Source organism: Coniosporium apollinis, assembly GCF_000281105.1.
Source record: "Coniosporium apollinis CBS 100218 chromosome Unknown supercont1.47, whole genome shotgun sequence".
Taxonomy (NCBI): domain Eukaryota; kingdom Fungi; phylum Ascomycota; class Dothideomycetes; genus Coniosporium; species Coniosporium apollinis.
Window position 1 is genome coordinate 1 of NW_006913309.1, and position 13,761 is coordinate 13,761.

Genomic DNA, 13,761 nt, shown 5'->3' on the forward strand with positions numbered 1-13,761 from the left:
GGTACCCTCTGGCAGTCTGAGCTCCGGATAGCCGGCCGATGTTTCGTCAACGTCTTGTATTAAGGCTAATCCGAGATTGTCACGGACTCTCGTGTAATGCCGCATGTCAAACAAAAAGCCCGGAACGGCGACACCCTTCTACAAACTGGTCAGCGTGGGGAACCATTGAGCACAGCTAGAGATGCACAAGGAAGCTGGTGTCTGAGTACTGGCTAAGCATCTCTTGGTCGTAGAAGTGATCAGCAGGCTCATACCTCTTCTTGCCATAGCACTGGATAACCGCAACATTAGTCGTGGTAGTAAGGAGGACATGTGCCATCCAACGTCTGATATTCAGAGGCTGCGGACGTAGCTGCCGCAAATCGTTGAAGAAGTCCACTTGTTTGCGCGTGTTGTACCACTTGCTCACTCCGTCCTGAACGATGGGCTCCATACTTTCTGCACTCGAGACACGGCAGAAGAGCATCCGGGTGGTCTGGTCCGTCAGGTAAGGAGCGTCCATGAAGCGTTCCTTGTCAGATATAGCGAGGTTGCTGACAAAGCTATGATTGTCGATCGACCAGTGCAGCCAAGGTCTGAGAGAAGGATGTCAGCAAGCATACGGCCAAGATAGTTTATATAATTTACTTGTGGAGCTCCTTCATGACTAGAGCTCCGTTAACATGGCCATGCAACGGACCAAGGTACGACTTGTCCTCCGTAAACGCATCCGTCGAGACGCCTTGATAGATCCAGCCCTTGTGGCTTCTGCCATTGGGAGACTTTGCTTGGTCACTCAGGACTTCGTTGCGCTTGATGTGTGTTACAACTGAGTACACTATGAAGTATTGTTCGGACTTACGCTGTAGTATCGGAAGACCCTGCCATCCCAACTCGCTACCTGTAGAAACTCATCATGGCTGTCCAGCGCGCTTGATCCAACAACACATAAAGTCCATGAGTCAGGCGTCTCGTCGGCAAATGGGGTTTCGTTGTTGGATGCGATGAACACAGCGAGGCGGACTGACTGCCTCAACCACGTTCTACTGTGGTCGGTCATAGGGAAGTCTCCATCGCCTGCTGCGCAGAAGATGGCGAATGTGTTCTGCGGCGGCTTACGCCGGGAACCATCTAATCAAAATGCTGTTTCAGCCTTTGTTGTCCTAGCAATGTGTTGGTAAGAAACGAGGAAAGAAATGAGGATTAGAAGAAGGCCCAGTCCATACTGCAGAAGTGCATCATCAAAGCATCAAAGGAGAGCACGTTAGCGTTGTCGTCTGTCTGAAGCCATCTGCCAAAGAAGTCCGTGAGGTTTAATTCGAGAAAAGCTGCGTCTGCGAGTCGGTCTTCATCGTGGGCATTTTCGTGGTTGAGTACTCGATGCCATAGCTCAACTTGATGCATCTGGAAGGCTTCGATGACTGGTAGGCCTTTAAGAGTATCATTGAAGCAGTATGAACAAATGAGTGTTACTGAATTGCAATATCAGAAGAACGATGGTTCGGACTCTCGGCTGGAGTTCAGGGGAGTTGGAGACGAAACAAGAACCAATCTCATCGCAAACAGCTTGTGCGGTACCCAACGTATGCAGTGTGATCGATCGTCCTCACTATCTAGACATCACTGGAGCCTCCAGACCCCGGAGCGGAGGGTCACACGCTGTTGAGACGATCGCTGCTCGGCTTCTAGCTTTTGTTGTGTTCTTTGAGGTGTAGGTCTCTAATGTCGTGCTCGCTGCGAGCTGCACACCATCACCGAGCCTGAAGGAGGTCTAGAGTGTTGACGAGGCCAGCTGAGCAGAAAGTGGGAAGGTCCTGGTGGCACCATAGCGGCAACTGATGAGCCAGTATTCTTGCCTACGCCATACGACTTTCAGTGTTGATACGCTGTCTTCTACAGGCTTGATGGGATGAGCTTTGGAGTGGCATGGACTGAGGTGTACCCAAAGTATCCGACTATCGGATACGTACTCCTCTTGGCGATAGGTATGGGGGCTTAGAAAAATAAGGTAGCGAACTACGTCTTCAGCTTCACGACAGCGTTAACCTCTGTCTGTCAGCTCGACCGATCAAATTCTATGAGGTAAATAGTGATGCAACCACCGTCTTTCTGCGCTTTCGTATTTCTCTAATTCCCGGTCAAGTTTTAGACCTGTTTTTGGCGAAACCCCACATACAAAGCCCGTGCTCCAACCGTTCGAGCACGTCCATATGCTGTACTTTCACGGACCATCCTCTGACGTAAAAGCTGGATGCATTTTCCCTCAAGTCCTCTGTACAGGCGGCATCGGCAGCTACCATTGACCACTAACGTGATACGTGGACCGGAAGCCTGTGTCTGGTGAGCACAATGTTGAATTTCAAGTAGTGGGTACTGTGAAGACAGTAGTGCGTTCGCACTTCTGCTTCTCAACACAGTACGCCGATGGGGGCCGTTCGTGCTCCCTAAATAGGCGGATGTGCCCCGGCTATTGGCCTTCATAGGCAAGCATCCAGAGTGGTCTCCCGTGATCGGTTTGCTTGTCTGATGCTCATGCACACTCATGCGGATGGCGATCTGTTTCCTAAAGACACTTCGGCCATATTCGGTGTACCCTTTTACCCACATCAAGTGGTTGGTTAGGCTTGAAGTCTGGCTCAGGACAGCTTGAGAGCGCTCCCTTTCATTTCCGATCATTTACCTCTTCAGTGTTCATATCATGGTTTCCAGTTTCCCTTCGTTCATCAGTAATGGTGTCTAAGGAAGCGAGTGGATCCAACGGAAGTGCCACGCTCCGTCCATCAAAACTATCCCAGTTCTCCCCTCCTGGAAATCTACTGGACCTGACCCTAGATAACAGATCTCCGTGGTCAAATATCAAGATCTCAGAATGGGTCAATGATGAAATGTCTGGAAGGCGGCCGGGCCGAATCCCACTCAAGCAGTTCTTCAACGGTACTGATACCGCCTACCACATTGGACAGGACGGTATCAAGATTATGTGGATAGGGTTCCCCAACAGAGTAGGTAACCACCCGAATAGGCTCCAATTTAGACTGATTTTACCTAGATCACCAAAGCGTTCGGTCACGATGAGAAGAAGAGATGGACGGCCGCAGATATGACCCGTGACGTCCAGGACGAGTAGTTGGAGTGGTCTCTGATCCCGGAAGATGCGCAGAATATCCTCAGAGTTACGTTCACCTGCGAAGGCCCGAAAGTATGCAACATGAGCAGCTGCCCGCCCAAGTTCTCCGCGCCGCTGATCCACTCCTAGTATTGAGAGTTTCTTGCCGAACGTCAGATAGATACCGCAATCGAGAAAATCTACAAACTCAACGCCCCTCTCCTCGACAGAGTTCCCCCAAGCGCGTTCTTCAGTGTCGATGCCCACGATCCCTCCAACAGAGCCAAGTGGAGATACAACCCGAGGAACTCGTGCAACTCCACTTGCACCATCGGCACAATTACGCATCTAGCCCACCGCGCCAACACGCTAGGCGACGAAATAAAACTCGCAGCTCAAGCGACCGTCCTCCGTAAAGAGCGATATTCCAACAAACCCATCATGGACAGTGACAAGCTCATCCGCTGGGCGAGGTTTGGTGATCTTAACCGTAATCCAGATCCTCGAGTAAGTTTGGGCAAAAAGCTAGACCCGGGTCACATGTTTTAACACTGATTCCACATCAGATTGGGTACGAGATCAACCAACTCGCGCGCCAAGGCATATGTGTCTCCGTCGCCGATCCGGTCGGCTTGTACATGCACAAGTTCGACACCGGCACTTTCATGCTTGATCCTACAGGACATGGAGATCAAGGCTCGCTCCAACGGCTTCCACGTGGAACTTTCGAGTTCCAACGAGGCGGTATCAGCAAAGAGCAGGGCCTGCGCTTGAGGATCCAGGTCCCAGACGGCGTCAAGAATGCCGACAGTAGGCAGCTGACCGTAAGTGACATCTACGACATGAAGATACAGCGCCACATCAAGTACGGCGCCCAGTTCGCGGATTATATCATCATGGGAGTCCGAGCTGTGGCCATTCTTGGCGGTCAACCGGCTCCGGCCGAGTGCTGTGTAGGAAGAGAGAAGACAGCGGTGGGATCCTTCGCGGTATGGTGCCTATACTCCAGAGAAAGATCGCTATGGAGGCCACTCCTTTCGCACGCCTTTAGGATATCCGGTGGCCATCAATGTTGCAGGCAAAGATAGTGTTGTGGTTGGTCCCACATGTTAGCGACCCTTGGCAATGAATTATCGAATACTGTGCATGATTCATATGTAGCAACTGTAGCCTCACAGAGGAGATGCAAGTCCGCTCCTCATGTTCGGTCTCATCGGGGTCGTGATGACCGTGATGTGACTAGTCTCCAGCGGTGCCGCATTACTAGTCACGCTCGACCTTTGTGCTTGAGATGTGTCACGTACATCCGTCTCGGAGCCACCGCTTCTCCAGTGAAACAATTGTCCGCCTCAAGGCGCCCCCTGAGTAGATTCATCCTGAATATGCTGTCTCTATCACGTGATAAGATTGCTCTCAGGGGTATAAGGAGTCTGCGCCAGACAAGTACATACTTGTACTGAAACGGAATCAGGGATCTAAGTTCCTAGAATGATGGGAGAATCACTGCTGCTACGCACGCGAGCAATCTAGAGCGGCTGTGCCATTCTCTTTGATGGCTGCGGGGAACAACAGGCGACGTCGGCGGCGCCAAGCACGAGCCGCAGCCGTTGGCGGTGACGAAATCTCCCGAGGTTGCAAGCAAGCCTTCGCCAATTTTCACAGGACCGCCTTGGGTTTGCTTATACTCAGACGGGTGTGGAGTGCACGCAATTCACCATGCTGGCTTCTGACCTTCCTCAACCGCCTCTAGCCCTCTCCTCTACCTCTCGCGTCTATTGAGACTAATTCCGAAGTTCACACGTAGAGCAAAAGTTTTCGTCCAACGGCAAGCTCTGGTATCCCTTAGGCTCGACTGTCGCACACGACTACCTACATCTCGGACCTCAAGAAGACCCTAGACTCCGCCGGCGCAAGGATTCTTTAATACTGCCATCATGGTCCGGAACATTGTAGTCCTTGGAGGGTCGAGTCACCCTAGACTGACCAACACCATCTGCGATCACCTTGGTATTGCACCAGCGAAGAGAGTCTTGAGCAAATTTTCTGTCGGCGAGACTCGAGTCGAGATCGAAGAATCCGTTCGCGGGAAGGACGTGTTCATCATACAATCCGGAGGCGGCTGCAGCCAGAATGGCGGCGGCAAAGTCAACGACATGCTCATGGAAGTTCTCATCCTGATCAGCGCATGCAAAACGGCGTCCGCCAAGCGCGTCACTGTCGTCCTCCCGCTCTTCCCATACTCCCGGCAGAGCGACATACCCTATAACAAAGTCGGCGCTCCTCTTGCAAGGCTTCCAGGCCAGGTACATACCAACGGCACCTACACGTTTGACAGTAGGCCGCAGACGCCATATCCAGGAGGGCAGCAAAGCGCAGGCCTGAGCAACGGAGCGGACATCCACAAGCACCTCGCTAAACTGCAAATCGACGAAAAGCGGCACGGTGGGTCGTCTCACAGCAGCCCTACCAAACCCAGCAATCTCGTAGACGGATTCAGCAAGAGCAGCCGAAGCAGCACCTTCGACTCCGAAAAGCAGGCGCACTTTGCAGGCCGCGAACGGGGGACGTCGACTTCACTTGTCAATGGACACCAGGACAATCCCGCCTCGGCCACACACGTCGCGAATCCGCCGCACTTCGAACCGCAACGGGGTTACAAGCAGTGGGTTGCGCATCCGGGAACACTGGTCGCGGATCTGATCACTTGTGCTGGGGCGGATCATGTCATAACCATCGATCTCCACGATCCGCAATACCAAGGCTTCTTCGATATACCAGTGGACAATCTCTACGGCAGGCATCTGCTCAGGAAGTACGTGCAATACAACATACCCGGCTACCGCGAGGCGGTAATCGTGAGTCCGGATGCGGGCGGCGCGAAACGTGCGACGGCTATTGCTGACGCGCTTGGCATGCCCTTTGCTCTTATTCACAAGGTTTGTTCTGTCTTTTCTTTTGCAATGCTCCTGAGGTGATAGCTGATCCATGCGAAAGGAACGTCGTCCGACGCAGATCACAGAGCGACAGAACGCCACGATGATGCTTGTAGGAGACGTCGCGCACCGCACGGCCATCCTTATCGATGACCTTGCAGATACGTCCAACACCATCACTAGAGCCGCTAAACTGCTGAAGAAGGAGGGCGCGACGAAGGTGTATGCGCTGGTCACGCATGGTGTGCTCAGTGGAGATGCAATTGAGCGCATCAACGCCAGTGCGCTGGACAAAGTCGTTGTCACGAACAGCGTGGATCAGACGGAAAACGAGAGGAAGTGCCCAAAGCTCGAGGTGTTGGAGATTGGGCACGTCTTTGCTGAGGTCAGTGGCTCATGAGAGATCTTGTTACATTCAATCAGCTGACCGAGCGTAGGCTATCCGGAGAGTACATCACGGAGAGAGCATCAGTGTGCTTTTCGATCATTATGACTAGGCTTCGACTCAGAATCCTCAACGCCCGATAGCATTGGAGGACCTACAGGGTTCACATTCGCACATTTGTCTGCAAGGCGTTGTGGCCGTCGTAAGCTCGTTATCGTCATGGTAGTAAGTCATTCGGACGGAAGCATCTTGGCAGATTGCTATGCTTCCCGCTCTGCGTCTAGAAAAGCAGAGTGAGATCAGTGCGAAGACATATGCTTGAGCATCCGCGTAAATCTGTGCATCACCGTCAGAGTGGCCTCGATTGGGGTTGGGCATGGATGCTCCCAACGCGATCGCTTGAAAGCAAACCTTCGGAAGAGACGGGATGGTTTCGGGATGGAAATTGAGAAGAGTGACGCAATATCCAAAGCATCCTCCGAAGCACTAAAGGAGCCCACAAGGGAGAGCGAATTTGAAGAGGAAGGGAAGATCTATAGACAGTCATTGGTGTACATCATACTCGAACAAAGTATAGGGGATCTTGAGACCGCTCTCGGCCAGCAGATTCCCCTATCATTACTCTACGCTACGAAAAGCTTATTAAACACTTCAATGAGTTGCCAAATACACTGTCATTATTGCCATCATAACCCACGAACATCTTCTTTACACTAGTTGTGCTCCGTAGGTGATATCTCTACCTTCACCGGTCGAGGCTTGGCGGCCCGCTGTCAGTTCGGAAAAACCCTTCACCGATGTTTGGTTTCGCGGACGATTCACGATGTCGGAAGTAAAGCTCATAACGCCGACTTCACCGCAGCGTCATCCAATTCACAACATTGATCACAGATTTTCTTCTCGTCATGTTGTTTCCTTAGCAACTGTGTCGTGCTCTTAAGCTCTGCCGCCCTTTGGGCTCCTCCATCTCCCTCCAACCTCAGCGGCGGAACTACAGCACGCGCATTGCACGCTCAACTTCGCAGTTCTCCAAGTACAGCTTCCGTTTACTCTGAGCCCGCGTTCACAGCAGCCAGCCAGATTCTCGAAGCATCTGCGCAAAGCTGACGCCATGCCGCCAAAGTCGAGGAAGTCTAAGGGCGCCGACCCGCCGGCCACGCCCAGAACCACGAGAACAACCCGCTCAAGCAACGCAGCTTCCACACCCAGCCAAGACGCTCCTATGACGCGCGCAAGGTCCCGCTCGCAGTCTACAGACGTTGAACGCACCACACGCGGCTCTTCGGCAGGATCTAACGCCTCGTCTCAGCCAACGCACGCTGCCACCCGTCGCACTAGGTCGACAGCCAAACTCCAGCCCCTATCACCCCTACCAGAACACAGTGTCATTCCGCCAAAGAAGCGCGGACGAAAGGCAAGGCAGGCTGAGACTGCCTCGCAGCGATCCGACACACAGCCCGTCTCCCAAGCAACCGACCATACCCTCGCCGCCGAGAGCGCCTCGTCCAACGAACCTCACCCAACCGCGTCGCAATCGTTCGGCGGCTCTCAGTTCAGCGCGTCGTACCGGGCCGCAGACGATGACGAACAAGCACAAGCCCAGCTGTTTGCGGAGGCGTCGCAAGGTGACACCTACTCGTACCCAGCCGAGGTTGAGGATCCGCCATTGGACACTGGGTTCACGGAAACTGGGGCGGCTACCGCAGAAAGATTTAAAGAGGAGATGACGGATGCCGAGACCCCGGCGGCAATCAATGAAGAAGACGAAGTTCAGGTGATTGAGCAAGTACAGCTGGTCGAGCAAGTTCAAGTGGTTGAGGAGATCGAAGTGGCTCAGGACGCCGAAGAGATTCCGGAAACAGAAGTGGTCGAGGAAGTCACTGTTGTTCAACAATCTACTATCACGCAATACGAAGTGGAGTCGCAGTATCTCTCCGAAGAGCACGATGAGCTCCGCGGAGAAGAAGAACACATTTATGACGAAGGCCACGACGAAGCGCAATACGACATCCAGTCGCTGTCTCGATCCGCCACCGAGGAGTCTTCTGAGCAGTCTGAAGATTATGGGTCGGTCCAAGACGAACAACGATACGAGATTGTGGAAATCACAGATGAGGAAGAAGAGATGGAAAACCAAGATGATACAGTCAGGTACCCACAGCTTGGGGCCGTTCAGCCGGAACTTATCGCAACGTTACCGCCTGCGGCTTCGCACGACACATCACCGCAGGCGCAACCGTCGCAGTCCCAGGTCATTGAAATTCTCAGCGACAGTGAGGCGGATGCTTCGGGCAACGATGAAGGTATCGAAGCCGACGGAGTTGTAGAAGCCGATGACGTTACGAGAGATGATGATGTTGTGGAAGATGATGAAGGTTCCGGCGCGGTCCAAGCCATCCAAGCTGATCAAGTCGTCCAAGCTGATGAAGTTATCGAACCCGATGAAGGCGTTGAGACTAACGAAGAACGCGAAGCGGGCGAGGTTGTCGCAGCTGGCGGTGTTGTCGAAGTTGACGGAGTTGCGGAAGCTGTCCAAGCTCGCCGTGCGGTTAGCAGAGACACTCAGCGTAAGATTTCAGCTTTCATCAAAACTCACCCTATGCGCGGTGTCACAAGCACTTCATCCATCCATCTCAAAGAAGAAGCCATCCGAAGGGCAATTAGGAAGGGCGAGTTGCAACATGACATCATGATCCTTCTTGCCCAGAAGGATGCCGAAAAAGATGCACTTGTCGCCAGAATGAAGGCAGATCATGCACGCATAAATGCGTCGAATCTCAGCGCTGTGCACCAACAACTTATACAATTACGCACATTATATACAGAGGGGAGGCTTACTATAGAATATATAGATCGAGCTCTTGCGAGCACCAAACCCGACTCGCCAAAGAAAGCACCCATTACTAACAGACCTTCAAAGACAAACGCCAAGCACGGACCCGACGTCGCCGATGCCGCTGGTCCCGAAATTGCTTCTCACGAGCGACCCACCGAACCACCTGAACGTCCAGCGAAGAGGGCACGCGTTCTGGAGACCACGACTCCGCAGCAGGATACGTCTAGAAGGTTTGGCTTTCTGACTCCATTCTTCAGCAGTTTTTCCACCGAGCCGATAGATGCTCCTGTCACAGTCCCGTCCACAGAACCGCCAAGACAGCGGTCAGATGCGCACCGGCCTTCGAGAAAGCGTCGAGCATCTGCGCTAGACGCTGAGTCTGTGAATGATGAACAGCCTTCTGCAACCCAACCTCAACGAAGCTCGCAGCGCAACGGCCTGTTCAATCGCAGCGCTCGGATGTACAGCATCCCCTCGGATGACGAGGAAGACACGCCAGAAGAACAAGCGGCGAAAGAGCAGGCAAGAAAAGCGAAGAAGGCGGAGCTCGAGCGGCAGAAGAGGATGAGGGACTGGATCGCAGAGCCAAGGCCTGACCCTCCAAGCGAAGAAGGGAAATGGGCGTATCTTAGCGGTCCAGCTGACCAGCTTAAGAAGATCGAAGCTCTGAAGAAGGCGAAGATGGCCGAAAAGGAAAAGGAGCGAAAAGCCCATCGAAAGGAGGAGGAAGAAATGGAGAAGGCCGCCGAGCGTGCGCGCCGAGCCGAGGCAGGCGAAGAGCACCAAGGCGAATATGAGCAGAGCGGCCAAAATGCGCAGGATGAGAATATGAATGACGCTGAGATGACCGGCGGTGATACTTCACGCGGGCAGGATGACTCTTCCCGTCAAAACGCGGATTCAACCGCTGATCAGGTATGTTTATACTTCACTGCAACTGTTGACTGTGGTAAAAACGATGATTTAGCTGATCTGTTTCTGCATCAGCATATGATGTCGGGTGCTCTCATATCCACTTCAGCCCGAGAAACACCTCCTTCTAGGCGCACAGGCCTATTAGGTTTCTTCACCGAACAGGTTTCTAGGTTCATCGGTCGCACAACTCAGCCCAGTACTGAAGACGGAGCCGAGTCAAGCCCTACTGCCGGCGCACAACAGCACAGTCCTGAAGAGCCAGTGACCCCTACTCCACAACACAACAAGAAGGCGAGCGTGCCCCAGTCGGCGCCTCAGACTCGAAGACGAGGCATGACGACCCAGCCGGTGAAACCACGCGAGAAGAACGCCGACAAGCGCAGCCGCAATATCGACAGCCGTGCCGCAGTTGATCAAGCCAACAAAGCTCGTAAGAAGAAGGCGATGGACGACTACGATGAAATTCTCGAGCAGCAGCAGGTCGGACAGAAGCGCCGGGTCCGTGTCGACGACCTAGAATACATTCCAAATCCACGGTCTGGCGGCTATGGTCAACGCGAGATCATCGAGATCGACGGTGAAGACTACATTGAGTTTTCGCCCGGCGAGGAAGTTCCACGGATCAAGAAGAAGGCTCGGACCGAATCGACACGCGCAGATGATGGCGACCAGATTCCGCAGTTCGCTCCCCAGCCCGCGCAAAACACCCCAGTGCGCCGCCGTGAGACTCCGAGGGCAAGGAAGTATCGCCTCGAAGCAGAGCGCAGGAAGCAGGAAGAAGAAGCCGAAAACAGGAGGCAGGCGGCTTTCTCCCGACCCGCACCACCTCCAGGTCACCGTGTCACCTCAACGGAGTACTATGGAAGCATAGCAGCTGGTCCTGGAGACCCGGGCTGGAATCCTAACTTATTCCAGCAGTATGAGGCCGATGAAGAAGCAGCTACGAGCCCGTCCGGCCAGGAAACTGCGCCGCCTCCGATGCGAACCTCGTCAGAAGAAGCAGAGTTCCAGGCGAAGCTCAGAAAGACCGGCCACATCAAGGGCTCAGGCGTATTTGCGGTGCCTGAAGGTAGTGACGAGGAGGATTCGGACATCTCGGTGACGGAAGAGATGATAGAATCGCAGGATCGATATGAGTGCGAGGAGTTCAACGCTAAAGGGTTAGTAAACTACCAAGACGTTCAACGCCTCTTAACGGGATGTGCCCTTGCGGCTGGCCGCCCACCTCCCGTCTTTGAACCCTTCATACCGATCTCATTCGAAGATTGGGTCTTATATAAACATCCTAACTTTGGTAGCAGCGTCCCCAAAACCTCGACATTCGGTGAACCGAGCAAGAACAATGCTACCCGAGCAACTGGAGAAGTGCGCATACGAAAAGATCCCGATGGCATACGAAGAAACACAGCACGCGAAGAGAGGGAAGCTCGGGAACTTCGAGAAGAGCGAGAAGCCCGAAAACTGCGAGAACTCCACGACGCTCAGCAGACTCCACCACCGCAAGAGCCGCCCCAAGCACCGAAGCCGGCACACGCGTCGCTACCTGGAGCGTTGACGACAGTAAAAGATGCTGCACAACCCTCAGCTGCATCAGGCTCACTTGCAGAATCAATCGCCCGCCAGAGGGCCGTCGCTGACAAGCACAAGCCGAAGATCCCTAGCGGCCTACGCGCTTCGAGCCGGCTCTCGACTTCCACAGTCGCTTCTGACGATGGAGCAGAAGATTTCCACGCGACGGCAAACACGCAGAACTTGGGTGACAGCCTGCTGAACCAGGGCGTTACCCCAACGATCCAGACAGCTAGTGGTGTTAACGTTTTCAACGAGGCAGAGAAGCAGCTACCTCCGACTATAGAGCAGGCAGCCTCCGCTGGTCCTATCGAAGCAACCCAGCCGACCAGCGCGCCTCCTGCCACCGTCTCCGCTTATACTCCTCCACAGCAACCAGCACCCTCCCTCGCCTTCCCACCAGCCACCCCCCTCAACATCGACTCCGCCGTCCGCGCCCCTCTCACAAGCGCAATCCAGCAAAACACCCCCCACATCATCTTCGACTTCCCAGCGCCGGAGCCCGTATCAGCCAGCCCCGAGGTCCTCGCCGCCGTTCGCGCCGCCCTCGCCGCACAGCCCGCCGACTTCCCTCAACGCGCCCTCACGAGCTTCCAAAACCGTTTCGCGGAGTGGCAGCGCAACAGTGCCAACAATGCTAACGCCAACGCTGCAATTACTCCTGTGGCTACTGGCCTGGCCGCCTAAGCGCAACACATAACATCATCGCCGCCGAACCTGATCTCTTGAGAGCACACTACTGACCACGCAGATATCCCCGCTCCACACCCGCGTTTTGGCTGCTCTGTTGGCGGCCCTTGTGGCTGCCCGGATGCCCTGCTCCGATGGCGGCATTCTCTCCCTTTGTGGAGGGATTTGCTGCCTGGATGCTTTAGCCCGCGGGTGGCGGTGCCCTTCGTATCCGTTTCGGCGGAGGAAGGGGTGGAGAGTAGTGGGCTTTTGAGAGGGAGGGGTTGCGGGGTGATAGATAAGTTTGTGGTGTGACAAGGATGGCGTACGGGTTTTGTAATATAGTGGTCTCTGGTGCTGGGGCTTGGTGGGTGTGGGATGGGTGATGTAGATATACTGCGCCTTGGGTTTGGATGGGCATCTGATGGGAGTTTTGCATTGGTCTTCTTCTGTAAACAGCTAGACGGGCTTGTGATTAGGCTCTTGCTGAGCGAGGATAGATCTCCGGTGGTGTGGAGACGGCCTTGCTTGATAATATTACATGCTGGTTTAGACTCTTTGATTGCTTCTACGGAATGTGATGATCTCCTGCTGCTGATATATTGCTTTAAAACTTCGTCCAACGTTCACCGTTGCCTAGCATAGTGGGACCTTAGGGATCCGAACGGCGCGCCGTTAATATGATGGCGTCATCAACGCACGCAGGGGCATGAGACTTGGCTTTAGGGTGGTCGGAAACGATGAGAGAATTTTCCCAAACACCGATGGGCATCGGGCTTGAAAGGATCGATGATTATGGCCGCATAGATGGAAATTCTGCCTTGCAGTATCTGAGCATACTCCTAGCTGCCCAGAGTCCCCATACCCTAGGTAACGGTCGTCCCATCTCGCAAATGAGAGGCGCGGATGAATCTAGCATGTGCAAGCCCTGGAGATCTCCCGCGTTCCTGCCGCTCCCGTTTTTGTCGCACGACACGAGCAGCCACCACTGATGTCCATCAAATCAACTTCCACCATACTCCGACATTGCTTCATCTTAAATCTCGCACCATCCTGCGGTGTCTTCTTGGGCAGCCGTGATGGTGCCGGCGCGCTCAGTGGCTTGCTGTTTTCCCGAACGCGCGCCATGGCTGAACCTTTATCTGCTGGCGTTGATTCGCGGATTCCGGGCACGCTTGCTAATGGAAAACGGCGGCTGCACCGGTCCCCCAAATCTCGTGTCTCCCCCCTGAGTCGATGAAACGATAGCCCGTGTCGCTCTCCCTATCTTTGGACTTGCTGGATCGGCGATAACCACGTCACTTAAGGTATTCAAGTCTTTCGAAAAGCAGCGACAATCGCCTCAAACATTTCATCGTTTTCCCTCGTA

At 53.9% G+C, this 13,761-nt stretch overlaps 5 protein-coding genes across 5 annotated transcripts; 4 read left to right on the plus strand and 1 right to left on the minus strand.

Moving 5' to 3' along the window:
* Positions 1-187: 187 nt before the first annotated feature.
* On the minus strand, positions 188-1,039 carry W97_07924 (uncharacterized protein; the record flags this gene model as incomplete). The annotated part of the gene is made up of 3 exons (XM_007785793.1): positions 188-575; positions 628-791; positions 842-1,039. Coding segments are annotated over 3 exons (750 nt in total), but the record flags the coding sequence as incomplete, so codon positions are not given.
* A 1,669-nt stretch (positions 1,040-2,708) lies between these two features.
* On the plus strand, positions 2,709-3,106 carry W97_07925 (uncharacterized protein; the record flags this gene model as incomplete). The annotated part of the gene is made up of 2 exons (XM_007785794.1): positions 2,709-2,981; positions 3,029-3,106. The coding sequence occupies 2 exons, from the start codon at positions 2,709-2,711 to the stop codon at positions 3,104-3,106; spliced, it is 351 nt and encodes a 116-aa protein (XP_007783984.1).
* A 420-nt stretch (positions 3,107-3,526) lies between these two features.
* On the plus strand, positions 3,527-4,136 carry W97_07926 (uncharacterized protein; the record flags this gene model as incomplete). The annotated part of the gene is made up of 3 exons (XM_007785795.1): positions 3,527-3,592; positions 3,652-4,038; positions 4,095-4,136. The coding sequence occupies 3 exons, from the start codon at positions 3,527-3,529 to the stop codon at positions 4,134-4,136; spliced, it is 495 nt and encodes a 164-aa protein (XP_007783985.1).
* An 883-nt stretch (positions 4,137-5,019) lies between these two features.
* Positions 5,020-6,515, plus strand: W97_07927 (ribose-phosphate pyrophosphokinase; the record flags this gene model as incomplete). The annotated part of the gene is made up of 3 exons (XM_007785796.1): positions 5,020-6,021; positions 6,080-6,403; positions 6,456-6,515. 3 exons carry the CDS (start codon positions 5,020-5,022, stop codon positions 6,513-6,515), a joined length of 1,386 nt encoding a protein of 461 aa, XP_007783986.1.
* A 999-nt stretch (positions 6,516-7,514) lies between these two features.
* Positions 7,515-12,410, plus strand: W97_07928 (uncharacterized protein; the record flags this gene model as incomplete). The annotated part of the gene is made up of 3 exons (XM_007785797.1): positions 7,515-10,154; positions 10,227-11,314; positions 11,456-12,410. The coding sequence occupies 3 exons, from the start codon at positions 7,515-7,517 to the stop codon at positions 12,408-12,410; spliced, it is 4,683 nt and encodes a 1,560-aa protein (XP_007783987.1).
* Positions 12,411-13,761: the final 1,351 nt, after the last annotated feature.